Genomic DNA, 18,442 nt, shown 5'->3' on the forward strand with positions numbered 1-18,442 from the left:
AAAATAAATTGTTCATGCAGTTTAACAAAAAGGTTTTGATTCTTTAATTTTCAAGTCACTACTTTTTACCGTTCAACTCTTTCTCTTGTTCTTTTTTTCCTTTTGGACACTTACTCTTCAAAGGTTAAGAAGGTCTTTGAGCTTGTGAACGGGTTTGAGAGGGTGGTTCTAAGGAAGACCTTGGACCTTGTGAAAGTGAAACTGATGAATAAAAATCCATTGAGCCTTATGTACTAAAGCTTGAGATAGCCCTGGTGTTTGTTGTTGTGAGTGTGGACTTAAGAGTAAGAGAGACTATTCTTGAATTCAAATCAATACAAATACATAAATACATTAGTTATTATAGACTTTGGAAAGCCTAAGACAGTAACAAGCCACATTAAAATTCATAAAAAAAACAAAGAAAGCCTCAAATATAAATGACTTAATATTGGTATTAAACTAAATATTTATTTAATTTTTGCGATGCGGTTCAATTTAAGTATGGTTTTAATGTTCAAAATCGAAATCAAATCATGTTTTCATATTACGATTTGGTTTTAAACTGAAAACATCTTCAAACCACAAAAATCAAAACATTCGGTGCGATTCATTTTGATTTGTGTTTTGATTTCAATTTTCGATTCTAGCTCACCGTTGGTAATTAAATGAATCACAGAATAAATAAAATAAAATTATAACATGACAAAACCATCCTCCACACCTCCCAAAACCCCTGCGCACCAACACTAAAACCCGTCAAAAATTTCCAGGAAAATCCTTCAAATTCCGGGAAAGTTGTCCTAAACCTCAACCTCCTTGTTCCGCCAGCACCCAGAAATGTCTATCTCCTTCTCCTCCTCCTCCTCTCAACTCTTCTTTCAAAAATCTTTCTTCTCTGTAAGAGACTCTCTCTCTCTCTCTCTCTCTCTCTCTGTCTCTCAACTGTGATTTTGGGCTAATGGTTTCCATTGCAGCTTCAGAGCAATTTTCAGAAGCAACGAGTAGCTGGGTTTTGGAGAAGGCCACAGGCTTTGAGGAGGCATGTGATCAAAACCGGCGCAAAGAAGATATCTTTTGGTACAGAATGCAGGGATGCCTTACAAACTGGGATAGATAAACTTGCTGATGCTGTTTCCCTTACCTTAGGACCTAAAGGTATCTGGGTTTTCCTCCTTTTCAATTGTTATTATTCCAGGTGTGTTCCGCTTTTCGGTTTGTTTTCTTAATCCTTTCGAAAGCGTATACTTTTCTGTTATGATGTATTTTCTTATGTTTAGGAATGAAGTTGAACCATTGTTGCATGACTTTACAAAGATTTGTGATTGTGTGTATCCATATGTTTAGGAATGTAGTTTCCTTTTCGAATTGAATCAGTGCAGCTGATAAAATTTGGTACCTTCTTCAGTCGGGTTTGAACTTTTGATTGCACGGTTGTGATGAATATTGGTGTAGTGTACTACCAAAAAGATTCGTAATTGATCGGTGATCGTGGAGTTCTAGGGAGATACTGTTTCCATTTTGTATTCGTAATTGATCGGTGATCGTGGAGTACTAGGGAGATACTGTTTCCATTTTGTCGAATTATAAGAAGAATCAATAGGAGGGTTCATGACCGATAGTGGCATCTTAGTTGGTCAACCCCTTTAGGTTATCTAGGATTTCAGTTGTTGTACCATATATTGGGCCTCGGTATTTGGGTTTCATTACGTAGGCCCATGATTCATGTAAGAGGGGAGGAAACCCTTATTCTATAAAAGGGCTCCCTCACACTCACTTAAGGGAGAGGGAAACAAACAGAGGGGAAACGGGAGATCAAAAAGAATAGCAAAGAGAGCAAACATTGCCTCTATAGCCTCCATGTATATTCAACATTCATTTACATAGTGAAAACATCAGTGTGGACGTAGCCTCAACTTGAGGTGAGCCACGATATATCTTTGTGTTCTTGTACGTTTGTCTGATTCACGGTCGGATTTACGTTGGTCCAAGATCGACCCGATTTTGTGCATCAACATTTGGCGTCGTCTGTGGGAATCGACACGAAAAGCTATGTCGGTTCTCTTTCATTTTTTCATCACACCACCGTGAAACCCTCACACCCTCCACCATGAATCGGCAAAAACCGAAGAACCAAACACCTACACAATCACAGCAAAACCCATGTCTTCCGCTCCATCTCCCAGTCACGGCAGCAGCGAAGGAAACACACCACAAGCACCTCACTTCCTACAATCACAAAGCAACAGTCTGCTCAACTCCCCAGACAAACACCACCAAGGAACCAATGGAAGAACCAAAGCCGGCCAAGCCCACAGCCACCGAAATCCTCACAACCCTTCCAAGCTCCACTAAAATCCTCCCTCCACAACCTCCCCTGTCTTCTCTTCCTTCCAGGACGAAGAAGAGACCTCTCGAAAATGATGCCCATTTCTCAAACTCATCTACCCTCTACCGTGATCAACTCCTGCAACACCACTCTTGGTTGCCACCTCATGAGCCGACTCGTCCAAATCGGCGTCACCGACGTGTTCACTGTCCCCGGTGACTTTAACTTGACTCTGCTCAACGACCTCGTCACCGAGCTCGGGCTCACCAACATCGGCTGCTGCAACGAACTCAACGCCGGTTGGAGGGTCGAACGATTACAGGACGACTAGGATTCTTGACCACACTATTGGGTTGCCAAATTTTAGCCAAGAGCTGAGATGCTTTCAGACAGTGACTTGCTATCAGGCTGTGGTGAATAATCTGGAAGATGCGCTACGGAGAAACCCCACAACAAATAGGAGATGAGATCTTTTTCTTTTGTTATTTTATTACTTTATTATTATCATTTATGCCTCATTAACATGACAACTCATTGTCTAATAATATTATTATTGCTATACATGTGATGTGATATCACAGTGATCATTATCATAAAACATGGTAAAGTCTGTACATCCATTACACCATTTACATTATTTAATGATTTTATCACATGATCACTGTCAAAAACGTGACAAAGCACATCACACAAAGTTATGCATACATATATACTTTAGTGGAATGATAACTAACAAATGGAGCGGCAACTCTTCCTTGTTTTAGGCTCTCTGCATCTCTCTCTTATCTGCCAAAATTACAAGCACACTGCAAGTTTTCAAAGGGAAACCGTATCCACCCAATTCCATCTGCCAAAAGAAATAAAGCACCTTTACTTTTCCCTTTCAACAAACATCGTTATGATGTTTCATCACAAAACAAGGGATGTCAATTTGTTGTTTCCCTTTTTTCTTGTTGACTAACCAAAAGTGTCTTTTGGCCACTTGGCCACATACTCCAACATTGCTAACACCACATACTGTATGGTCAATGCTTATCATTATAATAAGACTCTATCATGATTATTCCACATGACTATTCCACCACGTGAGTTGGACACCTGTGAGCTTGGACACCCATTCGTTCGGGTACTTACGAGATTGGACATCCTTGAGCTCGAACCCCGACTCATGGACCCTACGGATGGCCCTGACTCAAAGACCCGACTTGTGGACCCAAGAGTTAACTCATAATGAGCACACGCTGACGTCGAGTGCATACTCGCAATGAGGAACGCCACGAGCCAAGCCGCCTTGCAACGAGCACCGCCTCCAGTCGAGCAACCGCCTCGCCGCGAGCAATGCCTCTAGCCAAGCAGCATCTCAACGTGTGATACCTCTAGTTGAGTATTACTTTACGTTGACCATTGCCTCATGTCGAGTACTAGTTCAGGACAACATCTAGTCACTTCAACCCGCACATGGATTGGGTTTGAAGTCTCCAGCTAAAAGATTCACCGACACATAGACCCATATACAAACCCAACAAGCGGATCCGAGTCATGTCGAGAATTAATTCATAATGAGCTCACGCTGACGTCGAGTGCATACTTACAATGAAGAACGCCACAAGCCGTCGCCTCGCAATGAGCACCGCCTCCAGCCAAGCAACCACCTCGCCACGAGCATTGCCTCTAGACAAGCAGACTCACAACGCGTGCTACCTCTAGCTGAGTATTGCTCTACGTTAAGCACCGTCTCATGTCGAGTATTAGTTCTGGGCGACATCTCAGGTCGATCATGGACCAACGTAAATCCGACCGTGAATCACACAAACGCACAAGAACACAAAGATATATCATGGTTCACCTCATGTTGATGCTACGTCCACACTAGTGTTGATTCCGTTTCACTATGTAAATAAATGTTGAATATACATGGAGGCTATAGAGGCAATGTTTGCTCTCTTTGCTATTCTGTTTGCTCTCCCGTTTCCCCTATTTGTTTCCCTCTCCCTTAAGTGAGTGAGGGAGCCCTTTTATAGAATAAGGGTTTCCTCCCTTCTTACATGAATCATGGGCTAAGTAATGAGGCCCAATATATGGTACAACAGAAGTCCCCCAAGTCTTTAGTCAAGAGTCTTTTGGCTGGACTTCAAATCCAATCCATGTGCGGACTGAAGTGACTAGATGTCGTCCAGAACTAATACTCGACATGAGACGATGCTTAACGTGGAGCAATACTCAGCTAGAGGTAGCACACGTTGTGAGGCTGCTCGGCTTGAGGCAATGCTCGCGGCGAGGCGGTTGCTCGGTGATAGTGATTTTACTACACATGTGAACGGGCTAAAAATTCCTATTATACTTGCAAGAATCACAAGGTTGTTATAGTATAAACGAATCTCGCGAGGTCGTTCTCCACAGGGATTATTAAATAATTCGAAACAAACCAATTAATTATTGTAAAGTAGAACTTGAGATGATTGATTTTTATGGTCTAATTTAATAAAACAAATTTAACTAATAAAAATAAGACAATCTGCAATATTAAAACTAGAGGGAAAAGAAAACAGTTTTGGAGAAATCAAATTAAGAAAGCACTAGGGTTCCACCATCACCTAGCAATCCTATGAACTTTTACCAATTACTTATGATCTACACATGCCACTTTGAAGGTTAGGTTTTCCTAATTTATATTCTACTTGGAACCTTTAACGTATAACGTATATCTAACTTGCAACCTGGCCGGACGTTTGGATCAAATTTGAACATGAAAGACTCATTATGCTTTATGAAAACCCTTTGAAAAACCATGCAATCCTTAAGACGTGGTGTTCATCCTAAGTGAAATTACAATTATTAATCACAAGAAGCCAGCATCAATTTCAGGGAACCTTCCGACCAAAATTGCATCAAATTACTTTTCTAAAGATCCTAATGGTGATCAGGCATTAAGACAATTAGATAGTTTTTATCCCCGGTGATTAACAATTCAAAGTATGCATGCAATCAATCATAAGCAATTAAATAAAAATCTTCATGCTAAGGCTCAAGGCTTTGCCCTAGCAAAAGGAATTAGTTACGCATATTCATAATTGAAATCATAGAAAATATTATTAAGAAAATGATTGAAAACACCTTCAAGTAGAAAATCTCCAAAACCCTAGCAATTCTCTCTGTCTCCAAAATTCCATAAAATAAAGCGTAGTGAAAAAATTGTAAGCCCCCACACAAACCCTAAAAACAGGTCCTTTATTCCCACTAGGAAACTAAAAATAATAATCAAATAAAATAGGAAACATAATCCTAAATTAAATGGTAAAATTAGCGTAAAATCTGAACAGCCACGTTTTGGACCCATAAAGAAAGAAAATGTGTACCGTACCCACCATGCCCTAACATTCAAAGAAAGAAAATGTGTCATGTGTCAGACTTCCCATGTAGTGGAATAGTCATGTGGAATAATCATGATAGAGTCTTATTATAATGATAAGCATTGACCATATAGTATGTGGTGTTAGCAATGTTGGAGTATGTGGCCAAGTGGCCAAAAGACACTTTTGGTTAGTCAAAAAGAAAAAAGGGAAGACAACAAATTGACATCCCTTGTTTCGTGATGAAACATCATAACGATGTTTGTTGAAAGGGAAAAGTAAAGGTGCTTTATTTCTTTTGGCAGATGGAATTGGGTGGATACGGTTTCCCTTTGAAAACTTGCAGTGTGCTTGTAATTTTGGTAGAGAAGAGAGAGATGCAAAGAGCCTAAAACAAGGAGGAGTTGCCGCTCCATTTGTTAGTTATCATTCCACTAAAGTATATATGTATGCGTAACTTTATGTGATGTGCTTTGTCACGTTTTTGACAGTGATCATGTGATAAAATCATTAAATAATGTAAATGGTGTAGTGGATGTACAGACTTTACCACGTTTTATAATAATGATCACTGTGATATCACATGTATAGCAATAATAATATTATTAGACAATGAGTTGTCATGTTAATGGGGCATAAATGATAATAATAAAATAACAAAAGAAAAAGATCTCATCTCCTCTTTGTCGTGGGGTTTCTTCGTAGCGCATCTTCCAGATTATTCACCACAGCCTGATAACAAGTCACAGTCTGAAAGCATCTCAGCTCTTGGCTAAAATCTGGCAACCCAATAATGTGGTCAAGAATCCTGTTCATCCTGTAATCGTTAGTTCGTTGTAGCTCGACGACGAGGTCGTCGAGCAGAGTCAAGTAAAAGTCACCGGGGACAGTGAACACGTCGGTGACGCCGATTTGGATGAGTCGGCTCGTGAGGTGGCATCGTAGGAGTTGATCACGGTAGAGGGTAGATGAGTTGGAGAAATAGGCATCATTTTCGAGAGGTCTCTTCTTCGTCCTGCGGAGGTTGTGGATGGAGGATTTCAGTGGAGCTCGGAGGGGTCGTGAGGATTTCGGTGGCTGTGGGCTCGGCCAGCTTTGGTTCTTCCATTGGTTCCTTGGTGGTGTTTGTCTGGGGAGTTGAGCAGACTGTTGCTTTGTGATTGCAGGAAGTGAGTTGCTTGTGGTGTGTTTCCTTCGCTGCTGCCATGACTGGGAGATGGAGTGAAAGACATAGGTTTTGCTGTGACTGTGCAGGTGTTTGGTTCTTAGGTTTCTGCTGATTCACAGTGGAGGTTGTGAGGGTTTCACGGCACAGTGGAGGTTGTGAGGGTTTCACGGTGGTGTGATGAAAAATGAAAGAGAACCGACATAGCTTTTCGTGTCGATTCCCACAGACGGCGCCAAATGTTGATGCACAAAATCGGGTCGATCTTGGACCAACGTAAATCCGACCGTGAATTACACAAACGCACAAGAACACAAAGATATATCATGGTTCACCTCAAGTTGAGGCTACGTCCACACTGGTGTTGATTCCGTTTCACTATGTAAATGAATGTTGAATATACATGGAGGCTATAGAGGCAGTGTTTGTTCTCTTTGCTCTTCCGTTTCCGCTCTGTCTGTTTCCCTCTCCCTTAAGTGAGTTTGAGGGAGCCTTTTTATAGAATAAGGGTTTCCTCCCCTCTTACATGAATCATGGGCTAAGTAATGAAGCCCAAATACCAAGGCCCAATACAACATCAGTTATTATGACACATAATGTTCCAAGGACTTGAAGTGGTTTACATTTGGAACAATGAGGCGTACATGAATCTTGTTGCCGGTTATATGTGATATGAAACTAAAAGATGCCCCCAATTTGAAACTGATGCAACTAATTTGTTCTTTTTACACATTTACAAATAATTAGTTGGTGATGTGTTTACGTGAGCTTTGTTGATTGATCTTAAGTGAAACTGCAGGACGTAATGTTGTTCTTTCTGAGTCTGAAAAACTGAAAGTGATTAATGATGGTGTAACAATTGTTCAGTCCATAGAGCTATCAGATACAATTGAGAACGTGGGAGCGATGCTAATCCAAGAGGTTGTTCTTGGTTGCTAGATAATTCTCTTGCTGAATCTTATCTTGATGCATTTCCAAGCATAAAATTAGAAAGATTAGATCTTTACTTTCCTACATGCAGGTTGCAAAGAAAATGAATAATTTGGCAGGTGATGGTACCACCACTGCAGTCATTTTGACAAGAGAAATGATCAAAGGTGGACTTTTAGCAGTAGCTTTTGGAGCTAACCCAATTTCTCTGAAGAAAGGAATGGATAGGACTGTCAATGAATTGGTCAAGATCTTGAAGGAGAAGAGTCTTCCGGTAAAAGGAAGGAATGACATTAAAGGTGATCATTTCTTGTCATTCAAATAACATAAAATCAATTTTCGAGTTTATTTTTTTTCGTTCTCATATCTCTTATAGATATAATATTAAGTCTTTTCCCCCCTCTGCAGCTGTAGCTTCAATTTCTGCTGGAAATGACGAGTTCATCGGTAATTTGATTGCTGAAGCTATAGAAAAGATTGGCCCTGATGGAGTGATCTCAATTGAGTCATCCTCATCATTTGAAACGTCTGTTTTAGTTGAAGAAGGGCTGAAGGTAATGAAATGATTTGTGCCCAGTAAAACTTATGACAAAGTATATAAACTTCTGGATTTAAAAGTTGAGTTATTGAGATTACGGAAATTATCATAGAAATGAATGATCGTTTGCCATATATTTATGCTTACGTATTTTGAAATCCTAATCACAAAAGCAAATCTCAAAACTAGAGTTGGGCTCTGGTTGATTGTTTTATTCTTTTAGTTTCTGTTAGAATTCTTGTTTACTTGATATTCAAAATAATGCATTAATATTTTTTGTTCCGTACAGTTTGACAAGGGATACATGTCCTCCCACTTCATTACGAACCAGGAAAAATCTCTTGTGGAGTTTGACAAAGCTAAGGTCCTAGTAACTGATCACAAGATTTCAACTGTTAGAGAAATTGTTCCTTTATTGGAAAAGACAACCCAACTGAGTATCCCGCTGCTAATCATTGCAGAGGATATCTCAAAGCAAGTACTGGAAACACTGGTGGTGAACAAAAAGCAGGGTTTACTAAAAGTCGCTGTTGTTAAATGTCCTGGATTTGCAGAGGGGAAAAAGGCTATTTTGCAAGATATTGCACTTATGACAGGTGAACATATTCATCACATGCCGATCTTTATCTTTTTCACATGCTTCTGAGATATATTCAGCTAGTAATTATTTTACTATGATTATGTAAATCTCATTTATCAAATGTATCGGTCTACAAAACAACATCGTTTTTCAAACTTTGTGAGAACTATAGGTTCTCTACATCGGACTACTAATATTTCGGCATGATGTTATTAGGTTATTTGTTCTGTGTCAGTAAAAACAATAATCAAATTGCAACTTTCAGGTGCTGATTTTCTCTCTGGAGATTTTGGTTTGACCCTTGAGAGTGCAACATCAGATCAACTTGGAATTGCAAGAAAAGTGAAAATAACAAGTAATTCAACAACGATAGTTGCAGACCCTTCTACTAAAGCTGAGATTCAGGCAAGAATATTGCAGATCAAGAAGGATCTGGCAGAAACAGAAAATGCAAACCTGTCGAGAAAGCTCTCCGAAAGAATTGCCAAACTTTGCGGTGGAGTTGCTGTAATTAAGGTCTGCGATATGAAAGAGCAACAATATCTGATATGATGTGTTGAAAATTCTTCTTTTTCGATTTTATATGTTCCTTTATGCTGATTGTACATTTGTGCTACAAATTAGAAAAAGCTTATGTTTGTGCATTAGTGCTGCAAAGTAGTAATTATAAATGAATCTACTGTTCTGTTGCAGTCAATTTGCTCTTCTTGTTCTCATAAAAAAACAGACTACCATACACACCCTTTTCCAGCGAGCTACCCTCGCTTATTTTCTAAATTTTATTTTTATCATGGTTTTATTATTAACTGATTTTCATATGCCTTAGGTAGGAGCACATACGGAGGTCGAACTTGAAGATCGCAAACTCAGAATCGAGGATGCAAAGAATGCTACATTTGCTGCTATGGAGGAAGGAGTGGTGCCTGGTGGTGGTGCCACATATGTACATCTCTCAGAATTTATTCCTTCCATCAAGGATTCTATGGAAGATTTAGATGAGCAGATTGGTGCTGACCTTGTAGCAAAGGTGAGGGTCTCCTTTTCTTTCCTTTACTCACACGTACAAACAGGCACATTATCAATCTGCGTGCACATATGCACACCCACATGGCCCGTACATGCATCTATCTGTATATAGGGCAAGAAAGAGGAGAAAATGCCATTAGTGTTGCTGAGTCTTTTCACTCTTTGTTGTTGCACCAATCATTCAATGTTCAGTTTTTCCTTGCAAGGAATCCTGACACATGGTTCTATGGTTATACCTTATGTTAAACAACGGGCTACATCCGTTGAGTCAATAAGCTCACGATGTTCTTACCAACACAGAATTGGACTTTTCTAGCTAGCACACACAGAAAAACCCGAAGCTACATCTCAGAAAAATCATCATATGATTGGCCTCTTTCATTGGATTTGAAAGTCTTTAGCTTCTACAATTAAACTAAATTTTTTTATGCCTAAATGCGTTTTCTTTTTATAAAAACTTTAATATTGCAGTTATGCCTAGTTGAAGGCCTACACCGTTTTCATGCAAGAAAATCTGTCAATGTCGTATGCAGGCTCTACTTGCTCCTGCAAAAGCAATTGCAACTAATGCAGGGGATGATGGAGAAGTTGTTGTGGAGAAGACTAAAAGTTCTGATTGGAGAGTTGGGTACAATGCAATGACAGGGAACTATGAAGATCTCCCTGATGGAGGAGTTATAGATCCTTGTAGGGTTTCAAGATGTGCCCTTCAAATTGCGGTCTCCATTGCCGGAGTGGTTCTTACAACTCAAGCCGTATTGGTGGAGAAAACAAAGACGAAAAAGCCCGCTGTTCCTTTTGTTCCAGGAATAACTCCTCAGTGAATGCAGTCAAGAGAGTTACATCAAAGCTGAGAAAGAGGCAAACTGGAATTTCGTATTCCATGCTTTGCAACCAAGCTTCGGAACTTAAGTATAATTTCTTGTGGATTTGATATGAAGATGAAAACAAGCTTGGAGCGCTGTGAAAAAGAATCTGTTAGGAATCGGAATTTTATACGGAGAGGATGAACATATACGATCAAGATTTCGTATACGTTCGCATGGCCAACGTTGTCAGTTGATACGTTTTTGCCCAAGTTGTAAACTGTGTTCCTACCAATCAAGGATTTGTTCTTCTATAAACAATTGTTGCTTGTACATATGCAACAAACATTTGCTCTTGTACCTGCTGACTGTTACTGATAAAATAGATAACGAAAACCCTAGTTTTTGAAATGAAATCCGTAACATTGGATAGTAGTTGAGCAAGCAATTCGCCCATTATTTAACAAAAATGTTACTTTTATCTAGGGTGGGAACTTGGGATCAAAAACCAGAACGAAACACGGATCAAAGAGGACTGCAACGAACGGATTGGTTTTTCCAGTTTCGAAACGGTTTAGGTTTGAAACCGAACCGAAAGCTGAAATAACGGTTTGGTTTTGGTTCCTAATATTTGGAACCGAACTGAAATCGAACCGAATCACATAAAATTAAAAATTAAAATAAAAATTAAAAAATAATAATAATGTAATTAGCATATTAAGTGTTGGGGGTGTAGTTGGTTATTTGGCGTACATGGATTTGAATTTGGATACTTGAATTTTAGTATAGTGGTCATTGGGTGCTGGGATTTATATTTCCCATTTGATTTTGAACAATCTCAGAGGGATATCCTAGAATTTTAGTATGGTGGTTATCAATTTTGGTTTTACTTACCGAAAACTATTCTTCTTTCTCGTTTGGGAGCCATAACAAATTGAAAACACTATAAAAATAAAACAAAATAAAAAGTTGGGAACCCCAAGCCGAAATAGGCCTATAAGGTAAGCTCAATTTTTAACAAGCCTATAAGTTAGGTCCAAACCGAAACCAAATCGTTTGAAATCAAACCAAACCAAAATTGAATGGTTTAGTTTCACTTCAATTCCTACTGTCAAATTGAACCGAACCAAATGGCAATAAATTTTAGTTTCGGTGTTCGATTTAACCCCAAAACCGAACAGCACTAACCTATGCCCTACTTATACCATATATTTTTATACCACAATTGATGTACCACATTAGTAATAATAGAGGTAGAACCTACTTTTTATTGGTTGGTAGGCTTCATCTCTATTAGAGAAATCTCTCGTACAAATGTGATAAATGTAACATTACTCATGTGATAAGTGTAGCATTTTGTTTACGCACATACGACTTTACATCAAGTCTAAATCATTCTTTGCTTTGTTGAGTTGATAAGACGCCATAACGAAAGTAAAGCGTACAGAAATCCAAACCGGAGTTTTAGTAAAAGGAATCTCCAACTGTACGGAAAGCCAAAGCCATCCTTTTCTCTCCCTTCAACCCTTCACAAATCTTGCCTAGCTATTACACCATATATATACACTATATATATATATATATGTGTCCTCCCCTCGTTCTTCTTCCCAAGGCAAACAAAATCTCGTTCGAATTTCCAACAATGTCACTGCAGGCTCATCGTCCTCGTGATATTGTCAACGGAATAAGAAGTTGGTGCCAACACTGCCTACGTACCATAAGAATTGCCTCTTCCAACCCACATGCAATTCTATTTCCTTACTGCTACACCGAGTTTAATCACGAGCTCGATGTTTCGAGGCCTAGGCTTATCGATCACCTTACAGGCCTAGAACAACCGTCCCCCGCTGCCCGGTTACTGGATACCTTGTCTCGTTGGCGGACGGAAAACGAAGATGAACGAGTGTCTTGGATCACCTTTGAGGATGCGGTAAATGATGTTACTGGAGGGACCTGGATGGTTGAGAATGACCGTCCAGGTCCCTCTGCAGCAGCAACTTCTGCCATTCGAGCTTTGCCATTGGTGAAAATATCGGAAGGGCAGTTAGCCAACGAGCCAAATTGCCCCGTGTGCAAGGAAGGGTTTGAGGTTGGCGGAGAAGCGAGGGAGATGCCATGCAAGCATGTCTACCATTCCGACTGCATACTCCCTTGGCTTCACATACACAATACATGCCCGGTTTGCCGCTACGAGCTTCAAGCAGCCAGCAGCTGCAGCCCGAATGACGATTACTATGAAGATGAGGAGGAGGAGGAGGAGGAGGTGACAGAAAGCCCAAATATTTGGCGGTGCTGGTGGAATCTCTTCTTAATTTTCTGGCCATTTTCTGCATTGGTTAATTGGACGCAACGTTAATTACTATGGATAATTACCAACAACGTACCGGAGGTAATTTTCTACTTTGAACGTATTAGATTACGGGTTGCAAGTTGGAATGGAAATTCTGATTCCGGCCCTTAATTCTTTTATTGGCTAAATTGGATTGTTCATCCTGTGGTCATAGGACACTTGCATGATGAACCCGTGGTGAAAAAACTAGGAATTAAACCCCTGTGGTCTAGAATGTTAACAAATTTAGTCTAAAAGTAAGATTTCTGTTAAATGACTGTTAAAAGTTGGGGTAAAACTGTATTTTCAGTTCCAATTAACATTGAATTGAGACTTTTTTTTATTTAAAAAATTAAGCATTATTTTTTTTTGTAAATTGTTATAAAAAAATTATTTATTTTAAATGTCAATTGGAACTGAAAATACAGTTTTACCTATAATTTTAACAGTCATTTAACAGAAATCTTACTTTTTGACTAAATTTGCTAACATTCTTGACCACAAGGGTTTAAGCCCTAGTTTTTTCACTACGGGGGTCATCATGCAAGTTTCCTATGGCCACGGGGATGAATGATCCAATTTGGCCTTCTTTTAATTTATTTTGAAAAAAAAAAAGCTTATTTACTGTTTGTTGATCATGATGATGATATTGTGCAGACAGAACCTGGTGGTCCTCTTGATCATTCTATAGCCAGATTATTTAATAGAGTAAAGATGGTGTGATATACAAAAATGTTATTCTTACCATATTTTTCACATTATATTTGTACGACTTTTTTTTAATAAGAAGAGACCCGTATGTGTGTAGAAAACACACATTTGAATATGCTAAAATCAGCCAGGTAAGTACTTCATTACACCATTGTTTCCTAATATTGTTTTGTGCAGGCCGGCCCTGAGTATTAAACTTAGACAGAGGCTCTTCTTTTTCTTTATTATTATTTTGTTCTATAAAATTGAAATATTACATGTTAAAATGCTGGAAAGCCTAAACCACTAGTGCTTGAAAAGTACTTTGGTCTTATCTTGCACATTTTAATATACGTACAAATAAATTTGTGTACACGTAAATAAAATTTCGAGCCCTTCTAAAAATCGGGAGCTGTGTACGGTGGCATCTTTTGTACACCCTCCTCAGAGTGGGCTCTAGTTATATACATGCTAATTCTTTTCATTTCTTGTATTTCTTTCAGTTTCTTATAAGGAAATATTAATTGTACATTTTGGAGCACTTCACTAACTAGTTTGATTTTTTTTTTTTAAAGACAACTGGTAACAAACCACAATTGCACTAACTAAGTTAATGACTTTATGTTGTTTATATATAGAGAACTTTAACGGAAAAATTTCCAATACTGTTTACTTTAACGAAAAATTATATTTTTATAGTAAAAAATCAATCTTAATATTATTCACTTTATCATTTATTTTATCATTATCGTCAAAATTCAAGGATAAAATCCTTCTTATTCCATTAGTTTTCCTTTATATCATATACGGTTGAAGTTACGTAAATTAAGAAGTTTGGAATGATCAGATCAGGTGAGCTTCAGGCGCAATGGTTCTCCTTCCCCAGAGCGGGTCCCACTCCAAACCCCATACATCATCACCTCACCGCCGCCGCTTCTCTCCGCCTCAGTCACCACATCTTCCACCACCACCACTTCCGCCTCCGCTCCATTTTCCATTCCTACTTTCAGGTACTGTTATTGCTATTCATTCACTCCTCCCTCAATTTTCAATTTTCAATTTTCTTCGGATTGTTAAATGTCTTAATTTGATTTAAATGGGTAATACAAAACAAGGGTTTTTGTTAATTTTAATTAGTTTATGGGTTCTTCAATCTCTTATGTACTGTTAAACGTTAGCAGAAACTTGCCCATCATAGTCCCCTGCACGGATTGAAGGAAGGATTTAACTTTCTGCCATTGCCAAGTAGCAATGCTTCAGCTTCTGCTTGCTTTAGTTTCTTTGGTGGAGGAGGAGGAGAAACTAGCGATGATTCCCCAAATGAAGGGCAAATTTCTAGGTTTTCCACTAAAAGCTTCTTCAATGGAAGACAATGGACTAATGTCCTCCTTGCTCTTAACATCTTGTGAGTATCATTTTATCACCTTCCCAAAACAATCATGAAATAAATGTATAATTTAGTTTTTACTTGATTTATTTTTCGGAAATTTGCCAAAATCATCAGTTTTTCAATATGTGGTAGATATCTGATCGCTATGTTGTCGATATTTGATTGCTATGCCATCCTTATTTGATTTTGGTCAGTTCAACGATCGGGATTTGATTTCTGATCACTTTAACCAATTTCTCTATACTTTTTAAGTTTTTAGAATTGAACCCGGCTATCCTCTACACAGCTTATTGTTTGTTAAATCGTACTGACAGAGTTTATATTGCGCAATGTGCAACGCAAGATGAGTTACTTCTATGGGGAGCCAAGGTAAGAGTGCAAAATAAAATGTGAGAACCTGTTCTTTTGCAATATAGAAACAGCCATTAAGTGGGCTTTTTCTCACATCTTGTTGTATATACATAGATAAATAGCCTCATCGACAAAGGGCAATTGTGGAGGCTCGTTACATCGTCCTTTTTGCATGCAAATATCGGGCACCTCTTGGTACGCTTTTAATTTTACTGGTTATGTCTTGTCATTTTAATGTCTGCATTTCAATCTGATGTATGTATATGTGCTTCTCTGTTTACAGGTTAATTGTTATTCTTTGAATTCAGTTGGTCCTACCATGGAGAAGATTAGTGGTCCTAAGAGATATCTTGCACTCTACTTTGCCTCAGCAATTGCAAGTAACAGCTCATGATCTCTCTACAATAGCCAATAAAAATTTGCTTAGCCACTAGTATTCTGATTCAGTGGTTTCGAGAAAATCAGGTTCAGCGATGAGTTATGGGTTCAGTGAGGCACCTGCAGTTGGTGCATCAGGAGCAGTCTTCGGATTAGTAAGACACTTATTCTGTTTCTTCTGCCACTCTTTCTTTCAATTTCTTAGATTAGATGCACCATACAGCTTACCAGAGAAGCTGGGGTTAATTAAATTGTGCCAATATAGGAATTCAGTAGAATCAGTCTCGTTGTCTTGCATTCACACAGACACAGTTGATATTACTGCAAAGTGCAAATTAATACCGTGGTTTTCATTTTATCCCCCTCTTCCCTCTTCAGTACATTTCACAATTTGATGCTCTTTTAAACGAAACAATTTCCTCCAAGAGCGAATATTCTTCCCTGGGAAAAGTAGATTAGTTTGTGTTTAAATATTGAGTGTTAAAATTCTACCTATGTTAGTTAACCTACTCAGTGTTGTGGAATATCAAGTGTAACTTCTTTCAAGCTATTATGGCATGATATTGTTCTCTCATCTCGTATCATTAGTCAAACCTGTGGGTCTGATATTTTATTTAGGTTGGATCTCTTGCTGTGTTTGTCATGAGACATAGAGGTTTGGTTGGACGTGGCAAAGAAGATCTGCAGCAGATAGCACACGTGATTGTCCTGAATATGGTATGCTCCTTCTCTGGTACAAAATCTTGAAGTTTTCCACAACTCGAGCCTTTTGTCTATCTTCATAACTTAATCAGCTTCCCTTAATCCCCTTTCCTTTCTGTTGGCTGGATTAATAATGGAGAAATAAACGTATGTTTTTCTTCCAGGCTATTGGTTTCTTCTTCAAAGGCATTGATAACTGGGGACATGTAAGTACAACAGGCTGAACAGCAATGTTCTTGTCTCTTTTTCACTCCTTAACACTGTTTGAATTCTAATCAACCTGCTTCAGTACGTGTCTTTCGGTTAATGTTTAAAAGGAAGCTAATTAATGTGTGCGCGTGCGCGCGTGTCCTTCTCTCTCTCTCTCTCTCTGCACAGTAACACGCACACATGCGCGCACTCGCTCATACACATAAAGACACTGCAAGTCCAGTTGCTTTCAATTTTGAGTCCCTAATTTTTCACCACTAGGATTGAGTTTCTTGATTACTTCCCCTCCGCTATTTTAGATAGTCATACGAGCTTGCACAGGGTTCCTTATATGTATCTTATATATTAAGAAAGCAGAGAGATCCTCTGTACGTAATTCCTTCTCGTTTCTGTTATCCTCATGTTTGCATTGGGTGTGACATCTGAATCTCAGTTTGGAGGCTTGCTTGGTGGAGTTGCCACATCCTGGCTTCTAGGACCTGCATGGAAGTACGAATCTCCATCCGCTGACGGGCGAAGAATTTTTTCTGACAAGGCTCCTATTTTCTACCTCATCAACACAAAAAAGAAATCGTAGACATTTTCGTCTAGCAGAAGCAATGTCATCCCCAAACTTCTTGTGATCAAGGACCCTTGTGTACGAATGTAGAAGGCCGATTAGGCGTTTACGTTTTACTATTTGTTACCCTTAAGGTTCATAAATTTACTACTGTTCTTGCCCCCTGTGCTGGATTTACTTTGGGCGGCTGTATCATCCAAGTGTAATGTTATTTTTCTTATCATAAAGAAGAATAAAGGTTCACTGATCCCTCAGTTCGTTAAAAGTTACCTGTTGATACCTAATGGGTACGTTTTTCTCTTTTTTTCTTAGAACGATTGCAATTTAACTAATTGAGATTTAGTTAAATTTCAACCGTTGATAGGTAAAAAGAAATGTGTGGATGAGCAAAGCTCTGATGCCCAGTTCTACTGAATGAGCCAAAATACCATCTGAATGCTATAGTTCCTCCGGCAGCGGGTACTGCTCCTTCATGTATTGTCATGTATTTTCTTGTAACCATCTCGCAAGCATCTATTGGACATGTTATTGCGCTTTCTGAATACGTCCTAAACATTTCTTGCACGGACTATGCCACTGAGGTTATGTCTTGGTTGGACGAGAGAATCTCTTTGTTCTGTTCAAAGACGGTTGTAACGGTCTTTGTTCGCCCTTTCGATAGGTAGCCTTGGCATATGATTGGGCTCTTTATTTGGGCTTTTGTTAGGCTGTTGTCAATATTGGGCCTTCTCATACACCTCAAACCCAAAGGGTGCTTCTCTGGTGCAAACTTTGCAGTGTAATATTACTTTTCTCACCACTAACATATGCTCCCACATTTTGTGTGAAAATAATTTTTAGTTTTATTTTAAAATGGAAAGGAAAAAGGGAGAAAAAAATGCGGATTAGAAAAAGAAGTTTTCTTTTGTATATTTTATTTTTCAAAATTAGAGGACATTAGGATCATCCTCGGGTGAGCCTTTGAAAAAAAATTGTAAAATTTAATTTGTGTGAATTTACTTTACTGCTCATGATTTTGTTTTACGGTAGAAAACAAAATTATCTTTCTACCTTCTTTTGATTGACAAAGGATTTTATTAATGTAGTTTAGATAAAAGAAGAAAAAAGTTTCACTTATGCTCAATTCATTT

The 18,442-nt window shown here is 38.7% G+C and overlaps 3 protein-coding genes across 4 annotated transcripts; all 3 read left to right on the top strand.

The window, feature by feature from the left end:
• Positions 1-685: 685 nt before the first annotated feature.
• On the top strand, positions 686-11,119 carry LOC103402389 (chaperonin 60 subunit alpha 2, chloroplastic-like). Of its 2 annotated transcripts, none has more exons than XM_070813812.1 (9): positions 686-879; positions 957-1,137; positions 7,623-7,744; positions 7,845-8,052; positions 8,162-8,307; positions 8,581-8,887; positions 9,137-9,387; positions 9,698-9,898; positions 10,369-11,119. In XM_070813812.1, exons 1-9 carry the CDS (start codon positions 820-822, stop codon positions 10,537-10,539), a joined length of 1,647 nt encoding a protein of 548 aa, XP_070669913.1. In that variant the 5' UTR covers positions 686-819; the 3' UTR covers positions 10,540-11,119. The 2 variants fall into 2 exon arrangements, with proteins under 2 accessions (XP_070669913.1, XP_028950531.2); XM_029094698.2 differs by having other exon boundaries at positions 10,431-11,119.
• Positions 11,120-12,345: 1,226 nt separating this feature from the next.
• LOC103402390 (probable E3 ubiquitin-protein ligase RHC1A) lies at positions 12,346-13,059 on the top strand. The gene has a single exon (XM_029094880.2). The coding sequence runs from the start codon at positions 12,346-12,348 to the stop codon at positions 13,057-13,059; it is 714 nt and encodes a 237-aa protein (XP_028950713.1).
• Positions 12,608-17,559, top strand: LOC103402376 (RHOMBOID-like protein 10, chloroplastic). Its single transcript, XM_008341121.3, has 10 exons — positions 12,608-13,092; positions 13,690-14,732; positions 14,904-15,127; positions 15,427-15,481; positions 15,578-15,658; positions 15,747-15,843; positions 15,929-15,996; positions 16,460-16,558; positions 16,708-16,749; positions 17,187-17,559. The coding sequence occupies exons 2-10, from the start codon at positions 14,562-14,564 to the stop codon at positions 17,328-17,330; spliced, it is 981 nt and encodes a 326-aa protein (XP_008339343.2). The 5' UTR covers positions 12,608-13,092; positions 13,690-14,561; the 3' UTR covers positions 17,331-17,559.
• The last annotated feature ends 883 nt before the right edge of the window (positions 17,560-18,442 follow it).

The sequence above is a fragment of the Malus domestica genome, chromosome 15 (genome assembly GCF_042453785.1).
Source record: "Malus domestica chromosome 15, GDT2T_hap1".
Taxonomy (NCBI): Eukaryota; Viridiplantae; Streptophyta; class Magnoliopsida; order Rosales; family Rosaceae; genus Malus; species Malus domestica.

Excerpts from the sequence above, each read along its gene's own strand:
- LOC103402389 (XM_029094698.2), top strand. The coding sequence starts at position 820 with ATGTCTATCTCCTTCTCCTCCTCCTCCTCTCAACTCTTCTTTCAAAAA. Across the intron at positions 1,138-7,622 it reads CCTTACCTTAGGACCTAAAG|GACGTAATGTTGTTCTTTCT; the intron begins GTATCTGGGTTT and ends GTGAAACTGCAG. Across the intron at positions 8,888-9,136 it reads AGATATTGCACTTATGACAG|GTGCTGATTTTCTCTCTGGA; the intron begins GTGAACATATTC and ends TGCAACTTTCAG.
- LOC103402390 (XM_029094880.2), top strand. The coding sequence starts at position 12,346 with ATGTCACTGCAGGCTCATCGTCCTCGTGATATTGTCAACGGAATAAGA.
- LOC103402376 (XM_008341121.3), top strand. The coding sequence starts at position 14,562 with ATGATCAGATCAGGTGAGCTTCAGGCGCAATGGTTCTCCTTCCCCAGA. Across the intron at positions 15,659-15,746 it reads CAAATATCGGGCACCTCTTG|GTTAATTGTTATTCTTTGAA; the intron begins GTACGCTTTTAA and ends CTCTGTTTACAG. Across the intron at positions 15,997-16,459 it reads CAGGAGCAGTCTTCGGATTA|GTTGGATCTCTTGCTGTGTT; the intron begins GTAAGACACTTA and ends TATTTTATTTAG.